This window comes from Carassius gibelio, chromosome B15, assembly GCF_023724105.1.
Source record: "Carassius gibelio isolate Cgi1373 ecotype wild population from Czech Republic chromosome B15, carGib1.2-hapl.c, whole genome shotgun sequence".
In the NCBI taxonomy this organism is placed as follows: domain Eukaryota; kingdom Metazoa; phylum Chordata; class Actinopteri; order Cypriniformes; family Cyprinidae; genus Carassius; species Carassius gibelio.
In genome coordinates this window covers 14810859-14831789 of record NC_068410.1, presented here as the reverse complement: position 1 = coordinate 14831789, position 20931 = coordinate 14810859, and the positions used below count along the sequence as shown (strand labels likewise).

Genomic DNA, 20931 nt, shown 5'->3' with positions numbered 1-20931 from the left:
CTGGACAGGAAGCAATGTACAAAGTTGTTTTTAGGCCTACACCTCGGGATTTCAGGATTGTTCAGTTGACGATCACTATAAAACTCTGTATTTCTTGATATCCTCAACTGAATGGACTAATTCAACATTGAATTCTCTCACCTTGTTGTCCATCGCACGTTACAAATCATAGTTTTGTCCCAGCAGCAAGGTCAGGACATATGTCATAATGCTGCATATCACATAATGTTAATATTGATGAAGTGTTGTTTCCCAAATGTATGAAATTCAAGACAATTTTGAAAATATGTATGAGCTACCATCAGATATACCAGTCATTAAGATAAAAATGCTCTTTTTTTATTTTGTTATACATACATTTTCTCATGAGGGGCCTTTTTCAAATATGTATACAACTTGTATAATTGGATTTCACTTGCACATTTTCACTAGGCGACGATATATGAGCACCTTTACTATGGAACAACTATGTTAGTGGATTTTGATGTGACAGAACAGCAGGGGAAGGACATTTTAAAGGAGGAATCTTTATTAATTTATTCTAGATTTTGTTCAGAAGCGACCATGTGATGTTTTAATCAGCTGTTTGGACTCTCATTCTGACAGCACCCATTCACTGCAGAGGATTCATTGGTGAGCAAGTGATATTGCTAAAATAAATGTTAATTTATCCAAATCTGTTACAATGAATACAAAATATTAATAATAAATAAAAAAAACGATCATCAACATTATAGATGGCCTGAGGGTGAGTATAAATTCACCAAATGTTAATTTTGGGCTGAACTATTCCTTAAAATATTGATAGACAAGTCTGGTCTCTGCTAGTCAGTAACATATGCTGATTTATAAATAAACCAATGAGCAGAGCAGCGGTGCAGGCCCATGAGGATGTGCTTATCTGAAACAACACAGCACAGGACAGTTCAAGCTAAATCTATGAGTTCAAATATATATACAACTAAAATGATATAAATAACTACCGTGTTGATCCTGCAGTTCTGAGCTCCAGTTTTCCTTTCCCTTGGTCTAATGAAGAAGCGAAAGATAATGAATCTTCTATGTTTGCACGCCTGAGAAAAGGGAAGTGATACTGCCATGCATTATGATTAGAAAGAGACTGGGGAGAATGTGAGAATCACCTGTCCAGTCTTAATTGTGGCAATTGAAAAATGCAAGATGTTAATGATAATACAGTACCCTTTAATGCCGTAGATTTAGCTCCATATATGACTAAAAGGCAAAGTCGTGTAACCCACATAACAGGCTGAAATGGCTCCTTTCTTTTAATCAAAATGAACAAAATAATAATTTTATATTGTTTATCCATTCAACATTTTTCAAATAATTACCTTGAATCAAACATGTATTTGTTATAAATATGCGTGTTACTTCATAAAGCAAAATGTATCTTAATCAAATTCTAATGTTTATAGGAAACACAGATTTAATAAAAATGTGATATTTTATTTTTGAAGAAGTTGTGACAAATGAAATGAAACGCTTATTTGTCTGATGTGTTATATATTTCAATCTTTTATTTTTCATTTTATTTTTTAACTTAATTCGATTTTATTTTTGAAGGTTTGGTAGGTGAATTTGGAAATTGTTAATACCAAACAAAATCATGACTTTGTTAATATTTTAAGAAAGATTTTTCTGTTGTAAAAACATTATGACCCGCATTCTTGAGAATGTCAGATTTCGGGACAGTTAGGAATTGTGTTCGATATTTAACAGTCTTTAACTTTAAGTGTAAACAGTGTAGGACTTATTCATGACAAATAGTTTAAGACATCTTAAGGTATTATGCTTTACTTAAAAACTTGAAAAATGATTACTGCTTTGCAGTTTAGTGAATCAGCTGGCAGCTTGTCTGTTCAGAGTGATTCTTCACCTCCTGACTGTCTGGCTCTGGTTCAGAAACTCAATATATATGTGTGTCTTGTAAGGGCCCCGACAAGACACGAATCAACAAGCTCAACAGAGAGCAGCGTCGGACATGAGCCATTTACTGGTAAATACACTGCTGTTCTTCTTTATTCTGGCATAGTCTGTGCCATAACAGATGTAGATGTGTTCTCAGGAAGAATCTACTCCTCAAATATTTGTGAAACAGAAACTATGCCACACAACGATTCTCCATTGTACTGCAAGCATTGCTTGGGAAAGCTGGTTATTAGATGGTAATCTTGTAATCATATTTGATGCGAACACATTTTGAATTGTATTTTTGAATGTGGTTGTTTAGTTTGAAACACTGATAGCTACTGTGGCTTTTGAGGGACTGTCTGCTTTAAATGATCTGTCACTCAAAAGACATCTGATACTGAAACTTAGCTATATGAACAAATGAATCAGTGTGTTTATCTTTTTATACTTTTATTGTCTTTTTGAATGTGCAAACAAATCTGTGTAAAGAAAACCTTATCATAAATATTATTTAGTAATCTACAGGGAATCAAACATTCAGATTTCGAATGTGGTTGTTTAGTTTGAAACACTGATAGCTTTTGAGGGACTGGCTGCTTTAAATGATCTCTAAAGAAAGCACTCAGTCATTCAACAGTTATCTGATACTGAAACTTATATGAACAAATTAATCAGTGTATTTGTCCTTTTGTTCTTTTATTGTCTTTTTGAATGTCCAAAGAAATCATTTTCAGTACTTTCCCACAGGGGCGTAGCCATCTTTTCAGAAGTGAGGGGGACAGAAATTATATATATATATATATATATATATATATATATATATATATATATATATATATATATATATATATATATACAATTTAATATAAAACATTACAATAGAACATTTCTGTAATCTATAGCCTACCCGTCAACAGTTTTTGAACAGTAAGATTTTTAATGTTTTTAAAGAAGTCTCTTCTGCTCACCAAGCCTGCATTTATTTGATCTAAAGTACAGCAAAAGTTTTAAAAGTTTTTACTATTTAAAATAACTATTTTCTATTTTAATATATTTAAAAATGTAATTTATTCCTGTAATCAAAGGTGAATGTTCAGCATCATTACTCCAGTCTAGTGTCACCTCCTTAAAGGGGTGGTGAAATGCTCGTTTTCACTCAATATCCTGTTAATCTTGAGTACCTATAGAGTAGTACTGCATCCTCCATAACTCCAAAAAGTCTTTAGTTTTATTATATTCATAAGAGAAAGATAGTCTGTCAAACGTATATATATATATATATATATATATATATATATATATATATATATATATATATATATATATATATATATATGAAAACTACTGATCAAAAGATGTGCTTTTAAGAAGCACTTACTCCGCCGACATTTTAAATGTCTTTACTGTCAATTTTGATCAATTTAATGCCTGTCACTATAAAAGTATTAACATCTTCCAAAATATTACGGACTTCAAACTTTTGAATGGTAGTGCAACACTGTCATTAATCAACAATACGCTTTTGGTGCCACCTAGTGCCAACAGCATATCAATTTATAGGTTGCTCAGATAAAAAAAAAAAAGTGTGATCTAGCTGCTTAATACATAAATTAATTTCAATTATCGAATTGGGCTTGTGCCAATAATTTCTTAACACCTTGGCCCAAAAAGATACCAAACAATACTTTGAATATTGTGCAAAATGATTTAATATCATTCACTTGCATTTCATATAAAGATGAAAAAAGCTTTTTTAGTGGTTTTGGTACAGCATGCATAAGTGCAGTCAGGTGAGGTAGCCTTTCTTCTCACTTGTAGGTAAAATTGCATGAAGCATACCTGCACTGAAAGAATAACACATTTTTTGAGACGTAAATGACAGAAAAAAAATCAGTTTCTATCAGGATTCAGGATAAATTTACATACATAAACAAAATGTATGGAAAGCATCATGCAACCAAGATGCTACAAAATCTCTACTGAGATGAAAGTGTATACATCTAATAAACCTTGGGAAATCCTATCTTGAGATTGTCACACTTCACAGAGAGGAAAACAAAACCTTTTCCCCCATATATAGGGATATATAACAATTCAACACTATGCATTCTGAACATTATTACAAATGCTTTCCAGCTAGTTAGAATTATCTACAAAATTAACTAATCAATTCTTTAAAATGTATTCAATATCAAGAAACAGAATGCAAAAATCTACAGGGGTCGGTAAGATTTTACTGACCCAACACTACTTCGGTAAACTTTATATTATTTGTCAGTGTGCAGTTTATATGCAGACACTACCAGTGTATTAAATTCATTTTAGACAGACAAACATTGATCCCATCATACTGTCCTGGGCATTTCAGACACCCTTCCGTTTTCTGAGGCTCGGAGATAGATGCGTATAAGGTTGATGTACAAGCTTTCCCATGATGCTCTAGCGCAAGAAGCGAATGCTCATCAAATTGTCAATGTTGATCTTCTCCAGAGACTAATGCAAAAGAGGTTGAAACACGTCAGCAATCATATTCCATCGACATTATAACATGTGCTTTTATCAAACACTGTTGAATGCAGAATTTCGGGCGATACCTTACGAAACTCCTCAAAAGAGATTGCGTCATCACGATCTAGATCTGCTTCCTGTATAGTGCGGTCTGCTACGCTCTCCAGCTGCTCCTCTGTCACCTGCATCCCCAGCATGGCCCGGAGAACCTGTCAGTGATCAGCCTGCTGTCAGTCTTATTCAGTTTGTGAGAAAACAGCTCAAAACATCAATGAAGAAGCAAGTGACCTGTAAAAGCTCATCTCTGGAAATCTTGCCATCTTTGTCTTGGTCATACAACTGAAATGCAACTACAGGAATGAAGAACCAGGTGAGATTTAATAGCAGTGTAATAAGCAGGATACTGTTCAATCAGTTGGTAGCCATTGTGAAATAAACCCCTTAATGGTGGCCTTTATTCTGTGATAATGACTGTTGGACTGTACATTATCTCTAAAGTAGCATCGTCCATTCCATTACTGAGAGGATGTGGTTTATCAACCGGGTAAAAGCAAAAGCAAACATACATCTGAGTTTGTTGCTCCTGCTATTGATGGGCTCAGGAGAATTGAGCTCTTTGGGTCGGTCCTTGTCAACGGGCCGGAAATGAGCCAGGATCTTCACAAAAGTGTCGAAGTCCACCGTTTCCTTCCTGAGATTAACATCATTATTTATGACTTCAGTCAAGACACAATGGTTGGTTGTTTATGATTTTGGTTACTGAGAAAGACCTTTTTGAGAAATGTCTTCATGCATGCTGTATCTTTCAGAACTAATTTCCCGATCATTGTGCAGCTTATTATTGTCAAAAACCACTAAATTAGACTGGAAAGAGCGTTTGACCTAAATGCGAATCGGCTAACCACCAGTTTTAGTTGTTATGAGTCATTTAGGGGTGGGGTTATCTAAAAAATTAGATACAGCACTAACAGGTTGACATGGAAAAACATGAACCAAACAGTTCAGGATTTGCTACAGTGTTTTATGTTAGAATCCAATGTTCAAGACTTCAGTGTGAACATCAATTATTTTCAATTTCCTAATGTTTGTAGATCAAGCCAAGCAAGATTCATTACCCTGGGGAGAAGAATGCACCTATTATTCTGTCTCCTATGGGGTTCATTGCCAACTCCTTTATGGCTCCAAAATCCTGGGGACTACGTTAGAATGGGACAAGATGCATGGGTTAATATTCACGTAATTACAAAAGACATCTATCTCATCATAGATAAGACATCTGTCTCACCAGAGATGACCTCGTCCTTCTTTATCCAGAGCTTTGAAGCGATCATGGAGGCGAATAATGTGGGCAGGCGAGACTGGAAAAGACATTAAATTGACTGGAAATCACATTAATTATGAAAATGTTTCACTGTAGCCCTGCAGAATCATGACTCAACAAATGAGGTCCCAAGTGGATCAAACAAACTGAACTGACCATTTAAAAAATTCTCCTCTTCAACCAGCTTCACTTAAATTCATTAGTGCATTTCTATTTTAAATTCTTTTTGTGCAATGTATTAGAGGAACATTCATTGGTTTGCAAAAGGAAAGTAAATTCATATTAACTGAACAACACCTGTCACTGTCAAGGACTGTTTATGCTCATGCAACCAGAATTTGTACCCGATATGCTTCATCTTAGTGATCATGCGCCAGAGAGTTACCAATAAAACCTGCAACAGATGTGCAGGAAAATGTTATTTTATATCGCTGTGTGCTCGTTCAACCGCGACAACAACAACAACAACAACAAGCCATCAACAAGATATATTGTGTCAAATGTCACTCACAGCCCGTCTCTTGCATCAGCACCTCGACGTTAGGTATTTTTAACAGGGTGGAGTTCGTCGAACCCATTTTATATAGTTATGTATCGACAGCTTTCATAACATTTAGCCCATATCCAGAGAACCTGGCATCAAAAAAAGAACAAAAACCAAGAAGTCATGAAAAGCGGAATGCATATACGCCGTTGTTTTTTCTTGTGCTTGAATAGCCTAATACACGCTCTGTTTACACAGATTACAACGCCCACTACACTAAAGAAATCTGATTCTTTTTAGTCGAATCTTTTTAATGACTCCACAAAACCGTTTGGGCGGTTGAATGATTCATTTATGAATGAGACTGAATAACTTCAATCGTCCTGCTTGTAATGAGCCAAGAACCCTAATAGATTAATTTCCAAAATGTGAAAAATAAAACGTAGAAATATTTGTATCACGTGATTGCATGAATATGTTTTATCAGACAAAGCAATTTTGTACAGTTTTGTAGACAAGAAGATGAATCTATGTTTCGGAACTAAATCATTGATGCGACTGAATTTGGGCTTAGGAACAACAAACATTCTTGAAAATAAAACAAAAAAAATTAATAAACAGCGATTTGTGCCTACATAAGTCCGCCTGCGCTATCTCGGAAACGTGATTACGTAGACACGTACAACATAAAATGAATCAGCGAACCGGTTCTGTGAAATTGTTCAAAAGAACCGATCAGCTGAAATGAGTCGGACTTTCCATCACACACACGATGGCACCATAGACAGTAAAATAAATGGAAGGCACTGGTATGTAGGCCTATGTTTTTATTTCAAGTTTCGTTTATGTCAAGTGATCCATATTTTTTGCAATAGCCTACACACCATGCTCAGCGCCTTTTAATACACTGGATGGCGCCAGAGCCTTTCATCCACATTTCATCTTTCCATCTACTCTGGTCCACTGTTTCTACATATTGCCTGTATATGTAAGCTATTAAAATATTACTGTAAGGTGTTCCTCAGAAGCATTTATTTAATCCAGTCTTAGCTGCATCTTTAAAACAATACTTCCTCTGATGCTACTGATCTTATGTGACTGAAGTAACACTGTCACAGGAAGATGTGACTGCAGGTTTCAGAGCTTGGTGTTTGTTCCTGAGTTGTTACTAGGCAAATTGCAGAGGAATAAAAAAAATCATCTGATCTTTTTTATATACTGAATTAAAAATTACTTGCTGGTAGATAAAAGTATCTTAAATATTCAACACATTTTGTGTCAGTTATTTTAAAACAAGCATAGAAATACATTCCCTTACATGTAGGCTGATCTTGATTACACAGGTTTTGCAGTTTTTCTCATGTCTTATGAACTAGAAATATATCTGGGACCTGATCTAAAAGAAAGAAATGCACATAATGATGTCCTCAAACACAATATTTTTTGTTAAGCACCAGGAGAAGCTTTACCCTGAGGAAAGTTGAAATAATATTTCTGAAGCACTCTTTTTACTAATACCTTATGGCAACATTAGAATGAGAGAGATATTTTATATCTCTTGGCATTGCTTTTCATTGCATGCTTACAAGGTTATTTTTTTATTGCTCTTATAATGAGTTTTGCCTTTTTTTTTTATAAGGCTAGTTGTGAAAGGCTAGTCTTAAAGAACATCTTAAAGTTGCTATGGCTCTGAAATCTTCACAATGAATTTTTATTTGATCTTTGTTCTGCTGAAATGTAACTTTATTAATTTAAAAGCCATTAATTTTATTACATTTGTACACTCCTTATATAAGGTCTTTATTGCCTTGGGTCGGGTAAAATGCAAGTTTTGCAGTTGTGAAGTTCTCTGGAAAATGAACAGACCATTCATTCCCTGGTGGGCTTAATTAAGAATACATTCCCATTGGAAGTCATTATTATTATCAGTTATCTGTGATAAGAGACCTTAATTTCATGTTGTGTTACAGCTGCATCAAGAGGCTGAAGTAAAAATACTGGGGAATCTTACGTTAAAAATGCATTGCAAGTTCACATGTCGAGATAGCATGCTGGTAAAATGTCAACTGACCAGTTTGTGCTTCGGATATTACGCTGCATGGAGATCTGGGGACTTTCATGATGTTTTTGCATATTTGTACGATGAGCACACATGCATATACTCTATTTGCACGTCATATTTTCAGTATATTTGCAAGTTAACATAGTTCAAATTACTAAACAGTCCTTGAAAACAAGTGAAACCATTGTAAACCATTATGGTTAATGGTTTATTAAAAGCCCTGTGCTTAAATCATTTACAATGCAACGTGTAAAATTAAAGGTTGATTGATTGCCAATTGGTTTGTAAACATACAGGCTGGACAGGGAAACATCCATGAAGTCACAAACCTTGTGATGCAGGTAAAGCACCTTGAGACTCACTGGCATGCACCCAAACAACTTTGTGTAATACTAGCTCTCTTCACGCTTACCATAATCTGCAGATTGTTACTCACCGTCCAACAATCTTGGTTTTCAGAGTCAGTGTAATAGCTCTGTTGTAATCGAGAAAAGCATGACTATAAATGGTTGCACATTCCTGCAAAGAAAAAAGCATTTGGGGAAAATTCAAAGTAAACAGTTTAAAAGAGAAAGATACAAAACCATCTCACTACTGCCTCCTTCAGGGCTCAGCACTTTGCACAACCCAAATTGTCTGAAAGTGCTTTAAAGGGTAAGTTCACCCAAATAGCAAAATTTTGTTATTAATAATTTACCTTCATGTTGTTCCAAACCCGTAAGACCACCTTTTATCTTTTGAACACAGTTTAAGATATTTTAGATTTAGTCCGAGATCTCTCAGTCCCTCCATTGAAGCTCTGTGTACGGGTCCACGTCCAGAAAGGTAAGAAAAACATCATCAAAGTAGTCCATGTGACATCAGAGGGTCAGGGTCAGTTACATTTTGGTCCAAAAACAGCAAAAACTATGACTTTATTCAGCATTGTCTTCTCTTCCGTGTCTGTTGTGAAAGAGTTCAAAACAAAGCAGTTTGTCATATCCGTTTTGTGAACAAATCATTAGATTAGATCTTTTTGAACCAGTTCACCAAATCGAACTGAATCGTTTTAAATGGTTCACGTCTCCAATACACATTAATCCACAAATGACTTAAGCTGTTAACTTTTTTAATGTGGCTGACACTCCCTCTGAGTTAAAACAAACCAATATCCTGGAGTAATTCATATACTCAAATAGTACACTGACTGAACTGCTGTGAAGAGAGAACTGAAGATAAACGCCAAGCCAGAAAATGACTCGTTCATGAGCCGGTTGAATAGGTTTTTGGATCACCAGTACTTCTTTTGGACATTTCGATTCAATAAACCGGTTGAAGAAAACGGTTCACCGGTTCTTTTGCGCTCAACGTAATGGCATCATTGGCGATGATTGCCCTTGATTCAAGCCCTCGGTTTACCCGCACTTATAAAATTAGCGCAGAATCATTTCAGAATCAATCGTCAAAAGAATCAGTTCGGTTCAGATGCTCTGTGTGTCTGTCGGCTTCACACTGAATCTGTCACGGTTCATGAATGCAGCATCTCCTGCTCGTCTCATGTTACGTCATGTTGATTGTTTCATCTGGGTGTTACAAGCCAGAATGGACTATTTTGGGATTGTGAAGGAGGAGCCAGGGGTGACCGAGGAATATGGGTGCAAGGGGAGAGTCAAGGATGTCATCTGATCAGCGGCAGCTGCAGCTCATTCCACCAGCCTACTTAATGCCCTGTCTTTCGTCTCTTGTTTGTCAGATCGTTGTTTGAGGTCCTCCGTGGTTCATGTCTGTTCGTCCTCCAGCTCTACTGCTTCATGTCTTGTTTCCTGTTCGGTCAACCTTGGATTACAGCCATCACCTCGGATTTATCACCCTGGAAGAATTTCTCAGCGCCAGTGCTCAGAGGATGGACTCCCAGGAGAGGAATCTTAACGATACTGGTCGCGCGGTTCAGGCTTTGGTGGCGCAGGTGTCCAAGCTCACCCAACAACTACAGCTGCTACGAGTTCCCACTGCGCCGCTCACACCGCCCGTTCCTCCCACACCACCAGAAGCCCCCTCCCAGCCGGAACCACGTCTCCCCATTCCGGAGTCCTACTCGGGTGAGCCTACCTTTTGTAGAGCTTTCTTAACCCGATGAGATATGCATTTCTCTCTCCAACCTAGAACATTCACCAACGAACGAGCCATGGTGGCTTTCGTCTTGACCCTGCTCACTGGGAGGGCGGCATTATGGGGAACAGCGGTGTGGGAGAACCAAAATCCATGCTGCGCCTCGTTCCAGACACTCTCCGCCGAGATGAGGCGGGTCTTTGATCGGGCCGTCGCCGGCGAGGATGCTCGCCGAGTTACGTCAGAATGAGAGATCCGTCTCGGATTATTCCATCGAGTTTCGTACTCTGGCGTTGGAGTGTCATTGGAACGAGGAGGCGCAGTGGGACATGTTCTATGCCCTGGATCTTCCGACTTCACTTAATGGGCTCATTGAACTAGTGTTGCGGCGGGGATGCGGCCAGCCCCTCCTATGATCATGAGCCCATGCAGGTAGGGCGAGCTCGGCTTTCCCGGGAGGAGAAGGAGAGGCAGAGGTCCCTGGGCCTGTGCCTCTACTGCGGGGGCCAAGCCCGGTAGTATGTATGAGGCTACTATCGGGTGGGATCTCATCATCATGTACGCTCCTCCAGGTAAGACTAAGATGGTCAGCACAGATTCACGACTGTCAAGCCCTACTGGACTCAGGGGCGGAAGGTAATTTCATGGACAGTACACTTGCACGCAGACTTCACATTCCCCTCAGACCCCCCACGCACCACATCACGGTTCACGCCCTCAATGGACAGAAGCTACTGGTAACCATCTCCTTTTTCTCTTATCAATTATCCCCTGCCGAACAAAATTATGATATTGGTAACTGAGAATTGTTGGCAGTCAAGATGGCATTGGAGGAATGGCGCCACTGGTTAGAAGGATCGAGGGTTCCTTTTATAGTATGGACAGACCACAAGAATTTAGAATATATTAGTCCTGCCAAAAGGTTGAACTCCAGGCAGGCTCGGTGGGCACTTTTTTTTTGGACGTTTTGACTTTACTCTCTCGTATCACCCGGGTTCCAAAAATATTAAACCCGATTCCTTGTCATGTATTTTTGACCGTTCCGAACGCCCGTCCACTCCCGAGTGCATTTTTCCTGAGACATTAGTGGTCTCCATACTCACATGGGAGATCGAATCGAAGGTCAGACAGCCTTAGAAGGGGTTACGTCTCCGCACGGGTGCCCACCGAATCGGTTATTTGTGCCGGAGGGATTACTGTCCAACATTATCCAGTGGGGGCATTGTTCTAATGTAGCTTGTCATCCAGGACTTAACCGTACTAAATTCTTAGTCAAGCAACGATTGTGGTGGCCTCTTATGGCTCGCGACATTCACAGTTTTGTCTTGGCTTGCTTGGTTTGTGCCACTGGTAAGACTTCCAATCAACCCCCTGATGGGTTACTTCAACCGCTGCCGGACCCTTCGAGACCCTGGTCCCACATCACGCTAGATTGTATTACCAAAAGTGTGGCTTTCTACTAAGAACATTTCTCTCCATTCCGTCTCTAATAAATTGGCTCCCAAATGTATTGGCCCGTTCACTGTCACCAAGATCATTAGTCCGGTGGCAGTCCGCCTCAAACTTCCTCCCGCCTTTCATGTATCTAAAATAAAGCCCGTATTTCATTCCCCTATTAATCCGCCTACCCCGGTTCATGTCTGTTCGTCCTCCAGCTCTACTGCTTCGTGTCTTGTTTCCTGTTCGGTCAACCTTGGATTACAGCCATCACCTCGGATTTATCACCACCACCACCTCCACCAGGGCACTCAAACACCTACTCACCTGTCTGTGCTGCCGTCGAGGTCCCTGCATCACCCTCCAACATCTCCTCATCAATTACTCATCCTCCAATAAACATTCTATACTTGAATTTGCCTCCTGTCCTCCATCGTATCGTTACAGGATCACACATGCGCAGTATCATCAGCTCCTAGGTTCTCGTGTTTAACAGAAATGGTTCTTGTCTCGAGAACGAGTCAGTCTGTTGTTCGTTATCTGGCTCGGCTCGGTGTTCATCTTCAGTTGAAGTACTGCACTTTAATCATCTTTATTTACAAATAAATGTTATCATTGAATCTTTTATTGTCTTTTAGCACCTGAAGAATAATGCTGCACACATTGTCTAATGTTTACATAATTATTAATGACTTCCTGCTGTTTTTCCCCAAAACATTTTGGAATAGAAGAGTTCACCCTATGGAAATTCCCACATTAAGACCTCATCTGACCACTCTGACTCGGTGTATATTTCTTGTCATATTAATATTTGCATACTCGCTCCACATTTACTCATCACAAACATATTCGTATTGCCATAATTGAAAAAGCAATATGTATATTCCTTTGAAATACATGTATTCCATATCAACTCTTGTGTCGTAGACTATAGTATACCAAACTTTCATTCTTACGACATGTAAATAATCTTTGAAAATGCTGCCAACACTCACACAGTGCTTCCGGAAGGTCTGCATTGCTCAGCGACTGTTTGTTCCAGATATTTATCTGAAAGTAAAGCAATGCTCTCAAACTCACATCCTTTGTTAACATTAATCCTGCTGACGCACCACATCACTAACTGTTTTGAATTTGAAACGTTGCTTTTTGATTTGTCATGCAAAGAGTCATTATAATAACAGGAATGTCCCAAGAATATGTCTCATGAATATGGGAATAAATGATCAAATCATTGATCCCAGGTCATGAAATATTAGATGCTTTCTACACAGTGAAAAATATAATGTAAAATTTACATTATAGAGAAGTTGTAAATACACATACATTTTACTAGAAAATACTTTTTTTTATTTCTTCTACCTCAAAATGTAATGCTTAATTCTTAATTTCCCATTTCTCATAACTTTTTTTTCTTTAACTAGCCTTCTTTTCATTGTATATCCTCATATTATTGTATTATATTACATTACATTACAAATTTAAAAACAAAAGCCAATGCATATAAATATGTATTCATGAAAATCAAAATGTAATATTTTCTTAGTTATACTTGTATTAAATAGTTTCTATTTTCCTGTTTTAAAATTTAATAATAACTTTTATTTAATAATATTAGAATTTTAAACATATATACCTATGCAGAAATTATGGCCAAATGTGTTTTGCACATATATCTCAAAGGAATATTGTTTATACAAATTCCTGTGGATTTTAACTACTTATATGTATCAATGTGATATTTGGCTGGTTTAACGGTTGGTAGAAAAATAGTTATTGTGTATGATAAAAAATACTTGCATATACTTGCTGTAGTTAGGAAAACAAGGTATTATTTAACACAAAGTGTTATTTAACAACACAAACTTTTTTTTACATAAGATGCCTCAAACCTTAAACTATCAAATATTCAAAGACAATATTATTTACCTTTTAACCAGACATGTGAGTCATTCAAACATAGTAAATATCTCACTCAGTGTATGACTCGTCAGGATTTGTTTCATGAAAGAAGATCCTTACATTAACTCAGAAATTCAATGAAACTATAACAATGGCTTTGATGAACTCAGAAACACATGAAATGAAACCTTCCATTTAACTACACAAAGAATCAGCCATTGTTTGGAACGAAGGGAAAGCCTTCAACAGTTTACCTGCTGAAAAATCTTCTGTTCTTTCCATTCAAATTGATTCCTGTAACCCACACCTTTTTCTGTTTTTACCACAGCGTATGGAAATGAAACTTGTTTGGATGATTTACACCACAAATGCCATTTTCGTTATATATGTACGATAAATACACAATATTAAATACAGAGAAAGGAGAGTAAGAAAATACTTGCCTTTTAAAATTCTTTCAAGTTTCCCATTTTAGTGAATTGTCAAATTTAAAGTAATGTGGTATTAAAAAAAACACACAGGTAAAATTGTGAAAGCGAAAGTGTGTTAAAGGGAAAAGAGTGTTTCCTGTCTATGAGATTAATTTTGCTCTGGTTTTTATGGTGCGTACACTTTGACCCTTGTTTGTTGGAATACAGAAATGATGGTCAAAGGTCTTTTGCGCAAATGTTTTTGTGTTCTTGGGATATTCCAAGCAACACAATAGAAGCTCTTAATTTGTCGGTACTTTTAGCATTAGATCCAGTCCATTCTATGCTGATCTTAAAGGGAATTTCAGGTGTAGAGTGTGAACCTGTTGAGTCACAATGACAAACAAATAACTTTGGTCTACCTGGGATTTTGCCAGTGTTCTCAGAGTAAATGCCACTTTATGTCTATGAGAACATAAAAGATACATAAAAGCTTTTTACAATGCACTTAACCGTGGATTATTATGAGCCACTTTTTAATTCTTGGTAAAGGTTTCACAAATGGGCTGTGCTTTGAGAACAGAAACATTTACGCAGCTGCATAGCCATCATCATATTACATGCTTTCTAGGAAACCGCTTTTAGCTTTGGAAGAGAAAGTGTCAAATGGGAACACCGTCTTTTACATGTTTTAATTTTTATTGTGCTGTTGATGAAGGGAGGTGTATAGAATAAATGAGTGTGCCAAGGCCTTTTCCTGTGACTTTTGCAATCACCAAAATAATTGAGAAAACAGACAGGAAGCTAAATGTTTTCCAGGAATCAAACATTTGCAGAAAATGTCTTATCTGATTTCCCCTCTCTACTAAATGCATGAATACCAGCTGGGATTTACATAATTTGTTTAATGTAGATTTGATTTGATTAATTTTGTTTTCTTATTAGGTCTTTCAAAGTCCACCATCCAAGCATTTAAGTCCCATCAAAATGTGAACATTAAGACACAACAAAACTTTTCTTGCACTAGGAAAGTGATGTCTGTGAACAATATAAAACTAGACATGTGCCTTCACCATAATTCTGTTTGATCAATAAAATCGTGGTTTCAGTGTGTTTTCTGACTGTATCAACATTATGAATAGAATAGCTTTATTTATATTCATTTTGTGTTAATCATGCCCTAACCAGTGCATGACATGTTAGAAGTCCCATCTGAAATAGCAGAACAGAACTCATTGTCACATAATGACATCAGTTGCTTTTTGACTTTCATTAATGTCTTCTGACATACTCTGGAAAAGTTTGAAACAACCTGAAGCTCGTCATCTGCCTATTGTTTTCTTTATACAAACTAAAAAAAGAAAATCCTCTGTAGGTTTGAGGGAATTTCCAGTATCTTTACACAGGATCAGTTGTAAAAGAGCTCTAATTAACCAAATGCATTTACAAAGAACATTTTTTCTTAAATTGAAGCCAAAGCAAAAGTACTTCACTTCCTGATTACATTCCTTAGAAATTTTACTCATTTGATCTCAAGTTGCCAAGATTACAAATCATCTGAGATGAAAAAGAACTGAGTAGGGTTCTTTGAAACTCAAAGTTTTCATCCAGTTTGAGTGGAATGTCACTTCTTCATAAATGAGGAGTCAGTTTTGCATGTTTTAAAATTCTGCATGTAGAGAAAAATAATCCTTATATCTGGCATTGCAATTAATTTTAATAGTTGTTCTCTTTAAATAAGTTGCTGAACAGGTTATTTGCAATAGTCGGCCAAAATGTCCTATAGATTGATATCCAAACAGGAAGCGTTCAATTATTTAGTATAAACATACATCGCAGTTTTGCTTTCATATTAACACAATAAACATCACATGGTATTCTTATCATAACTGATACATGTAGCAGGAAAAGGTGTGCAGCGCATGTGCTTTTGGTTTCATTTTGTCCTGTCACCGTCACTGTAATGTCACATCGGTTTCCAAAGGGACAGTCTTCTATCACACACATACACCACAGACACAGTCCTCCAAGAATTTTCCCAAGCAATTAACTGCGAACATTTCCAAAAAGGTCTGCCTTTTCTTGAAAGAGCAGATAATATTATTACCCTAAAATCATGTTAGGAATGTTTTTAATAACAATATCAATGTGGAGGGATGAGAGATTTGGTTACTGCAGAGCTTTCAGTCCAAATCCTCTTAAACATTTACACACTGTATGTCGAGACAGATCCTTACCCTGTTCAGATATGAACTGGCAAACAATTCCAGTGTTGAGCCGAATGTCCGTTGAGAATCTCCGCATTATGTCCTCTCATGCATTTTCGTGGACGACCAGCCTTTTTGGGAGACTTGACATTGTAAAGATGCATTTTTCTAGAAATCTTAGATTTGGAACGACCAACTTCTCTTGCTATTGCTGCTGTTGGTCTTCATCTGGACAACCTGCTGTTGAAGGGTTTCAGTCACTTTACAACAGCTCACCATCCCACAAATCTCGAACTGGAAACGGAAAAGTTAGGCTTCCAGTTAAATAGTGTTTGTCAGATAATTAGGGAAATTAGAAACAGGTACCAGATTAACACCAATAACTGGGAGACATCTGAAAGTGTGTGGCATTATTATTATTATTTTCTTATTTATTTTATTTGAAGTATTTCTGTTTAACCGAATATGCTCACATATCACAATTGTTTTGTTGTGGAAAATGTATAAACCTTGATCAAATTATACAGAATTATTTCCAATTCCTGTCTGTGTGGGTGTGTATGCAGTGGAAGTCTGGATAACCATCATTCCTGGCATGTCTCCGTTTGCCATTAATCACATCTCAAGTTCCTGTTCTGTTCATCCAACAGAATAAAACAAAGGACTAGAACGCAGTTCCACTCTCTGCTTATCTCAGGTATTATTTTCTGTGATGGCTGCATTATTTACCTGTTTTGACAATGCAAATGGGTATTTGCTTTTTAAAACACACACTTCTCTAACTAATTCACTTATGTACTAATGTACTTCTTTGCACAGTGATAATATGAACAGAAAAACTAATCAGAAACAATTAGTAAATCAAATTAACCAATATAGCACTAATGTTTATATCATTATATCTAGCATTAACTGCATCTAATTTTGTTGATTTAACAGAAAGAAAATCTAACATTTCTCGATACTCTTATGTATATTTTTGCTGATTTAACCGGACATAATGCTGGTCAGAATACTTAGACACTGCGTAGATTACAGACATACTAAACCCTATAATTAAAGCTAAACACAAAAGACAGGATTATTATAGTCATACTTCATAGAATCAATGAAAGTCTGCTGAGTTTGTAAAGCGTACATCAGTGTTGTTAATACTTCTGTATTTCCACTTTCATTACATCACAACACTTTCATTCAGAATGTAACTACTCTGTTATTTCATTTATGGCATAATGATATATAATATCAGGAGAATAAACATGCATCTCCAGATAAACCAGACATTTACAAGAAATCTACATTCTTGAATGTAAAACAATGCTTTTGGAAAACCCTCTCCACTGAGTAGAACTGACACTCTGACACGAAAATATTTCAGGACAATTATCAGAAAGGTTAAAATAGTAGAAACAAGGAGGGTTGGAGAAACAAAAGGCAATAAAGTTGTTTCCCACCGAACATGCAGAAACAACAGAAAAGAAACTATACTATAAATGCAAATCTGAAAAGGGAAGTCCATATTCGGCACGGCTTTCAATGGAAAAACCTTTAATAGCATAATTCATATTTATTCCTTCTACATCATAAGAGCAGAAGATTAGCGACTCCACTCCATCTCAATTCAGATAAGCGTGCATCAGTACTTTCAATTTTGAAACAGTGACAACAGGATGTGTCCAATTTCACGGTGTCTGTCCTCTCCGCTTTCGGTAACACCATCAAACGATTCCAAGAACATCTGGGTCACTACATTGAGCATGTCCTCATTTTCTTGAGCATGTATACTTTGTTTATAAATAAGATCATAATCCATCTTCAATACACTCAACGCCAAAATAAACTCTTCTGGCATCTATAAACTCTTCTAGTGCATGTTTTGTGGCTGGCCGACGAAATCTGCATTCCCTTTGTGTGGGTCATGCAACAAGTCTATGCAAAACTTCACTAATTTGCAAAACATCCTTTTTTTGCATGCTTTGTTCTAAATGTACGTCATTAATGTCATTATACTTGTGTTAAATGATCAGAATGTAGGGAAAATCACTAAGATTCATCACTGTGGGGGAAACTAAACATTGTTTGGATTCCTCTGCAGCTGATGCATAAATGCGCGCATTACAAGTCAGCATCCGATCCTGTTTGGATTTGCCCTGAAGATTGTAAACCTGGAGATTCATAAGAAAAGCAAACAGAGAAATATGAGCTCAGAACTTGAAACCTTATATAAACCTTATGCACACTTTACCCCATATTAAACAAATACAATAAAGTCCCAACTGATGTTGCCTGATGCTTGATTTTTCATAAATCTTGAGTGTATTAGCACATCATCCTGGCTCATTTGCCCGATCATCATCCTTCACAAAAAACAAGGACCTTCAAAAGATATTCTGACATCAAATATGATCACAGAACATTGTTCAAAACATCCTCATCATTAACACATCCTTCAAACACATCCTCATTATTTACTGCCTGCTGGGTTTTTTCAGCACACATCCTGTTTTCTCTGCACAAGTTAAATGGGAGATCAAGAAGCTGGCGGGTTGTGTCTTAATGCTTTATTTTAGAGGGTCTGAATGAAAGGAGGGGGAGAGAGATGGCACAAGGCCAACCCATCAGCAGAAGACGCCTGGACCATTTCTCCAAAAGCACATTCCCTAAATTCCTCCCATTATTTGTGCAAAAACGGGTAACTGCACAGAAGGTCGATGAACGTGGACGAGGTCCAGAAGACGATAATTTGGAGTAACGATCACATTGTGTTATGGTGCTGGCAAAAGACAAGAGGTGGACAAGGAGTTTGGATATGAGACTTGAAGTTTCATGATGAGATGAGTTTATAGGTAAACGTAGAAAATTGGTAGAGCAATACAACACAATGTTGCCATGTATTTCACATCAGCAGGAGTGATTTGTCCTTTTGTCCTCAGAGCTGTTTTGTCGGGTCAGTTGTCACATACCATTGTATCAGTCATCTGACAGCGGGGAAAACTGCAAAACTGGCCTCTTTCTTCTGTAAAGCACAGAAGTGAAAAGAAGTGAGAGCAAAGTAAAAAAGCATTAGGAAGAAGAAGAATAATAAATTCACTTCATAAACATTTATTTTATAAGGACATCTTATTTTTTTATTTGTCTCTTTTCTATCTAATCCATTTGTTATCCACTTGCATCCAATTCAAAACTGGCTCTACCTGGGATGCACAATAATAATTTTCCAAATTAGAAAACGCCGGACCACCCATACCTTTATTGCGTTTTATGACCTTAAGTTTTACTCTTGGTTTCCCTTCATTCAAAACAAATGTTATAATTTATATGCCACAGTTTAAAACTACGACTGTGCTAGGCTATAAATCTGATGATTTTAAGAACAGAAATAAGAATCTGAGAGTATGTAGCCTATATTTTAATTGTGTTTATTTTCAAATTGAATGATTAATTATATTTATCAGTGGGCTATCATTGAATCCTCTATTAAATGGGCCTTTGTAGTATAAAAAAAAATAATAATAAAAAAAACGTTTTTTTTAACACTTAATAGACCCACACTGTAAATTATTATACTGTTCTCTTCATTTATTATTAATATTTTAATTTAATGCTTTTGATTAGACTTTTATGCATTCGTTACATAAATGAATAATAAAATCATGTGAGAAGATAGTTTCTGTTAGTTTATAATGGGTTTTTGGGGCACCACCAGATGAACCAAAATTACCTCTGCATAGCCTATTCCAGTGTCCTCTTCCTGTTTGTAGTTTAAGGACTTCCTGTTTGCAACCTTCAGTGTAGTTCTCTCAGGTTTTTGCCCTAATGTAATTTTCTTTCTTTCTTTTTATATATATATTTCTCTTTTCCTCTCTTCTGCTGCGTGTGCAAGGTCTTTAGCCTGAAGGATAAATCATGTTCTCTGACTCCTGATGACAGTTGGCAGATTAGCGCCCCGGCAAGAGGTCAGAGGTCACAGAGCTCACAGTCAGCTCCCGGTCTAAGAAATCAGAGAACAGGTCCAGCAGCAGCTGTCCTGTTTTCTAGAGAATGTTTTAAGGATTGTCAAGGGGCCACATGGAATCAGGCCCACCAGCAGCAGTGACGGTGAACTGTATCTGTTATCAGTCAGAGGAACGTTCATTTATAAAGTCATTCTCATATGGCCTATTAAAAGAGATTCAGAAAAGAAGCTTTTATGACTATGGTACACATTTTAAACCGGCTCATCTGTTGATCTTTACGTTTAGTGGAAACAGTTGCCGAAGAAGCATTTATATGTTTGTACTGAGGAGGTTGTGACTTATCAGCACATTGTTCTTTCTCTCCGGGCTCAAAATACAAGCTTTTCCTGTTGGGTTGAAGTGTCAGCTTCCACGAGAGCATGTGCACTTTCACCTGAAGGCTACTTATGCATAGGCCATTGTCTTATCATACAGTTGTTTATGTGTTTTTATGACTGATGTGGCATTTTTAACAGACTGAAGATCATTGTATGATTTATAAGATGCCATAACAGGAAGGATAAGTACAACAAACATTTTGATAGAAATCATTAAGGAGCAATTAAATTATTGATTGAATCAATA

The 20931-nt window shown here is 36.9% G+C and overlaps 1 protein-coding gene across 3 annotated transcripts; it reads right to left on the bottom strand.

Moving 5' to 3' along the window:
• Positions 1-3623: 3623 nt before the first annotated feature.
• LOC127973184 (calcineurin B homologous protein 1) lies at positions 3624-16613 on the bottom strand. 3 transcript variants are annotated; one of them, XM_052577332.1, is made up of 7 exons: positions 16382-16613; positions 5726-5798; positions 5556-5636; positions 5007-5131; positions 4729-4790; positions 4527-4649; positions 3624-4425 (listed from the first exon to the last, which is right to left on the bottom strand). In XM_052577332.1, the coding sequence occupies exons 1-7, from the start codon at positions 16446-16448 to the stop codon at positions 4372-4374; spliced, it is 585 nt and encodes a 194-aa protein (XP_052433292.1). In that variant the 5' UTR covers positions 16449-16613; the 3' UTR covers positions 3624-4371. The 3 variants fall into 3 exon arrangements, with proteins under 3 accessions (XP_052433292.1, XP_052433293.1, XP_052433291.1); XM_052577333.1 differs by lacking the exon at positions 16382-16613 and adding an exon at positions 6273-8707 and having other exon boundaries at positions 5726-6155; XM_052577331.1 differs by lacking the exon at positions 16382-16613 and adding an exon at positions 6273-8707.
• Positions 16614-20931: the final 4318 nt, after the last annotated feature.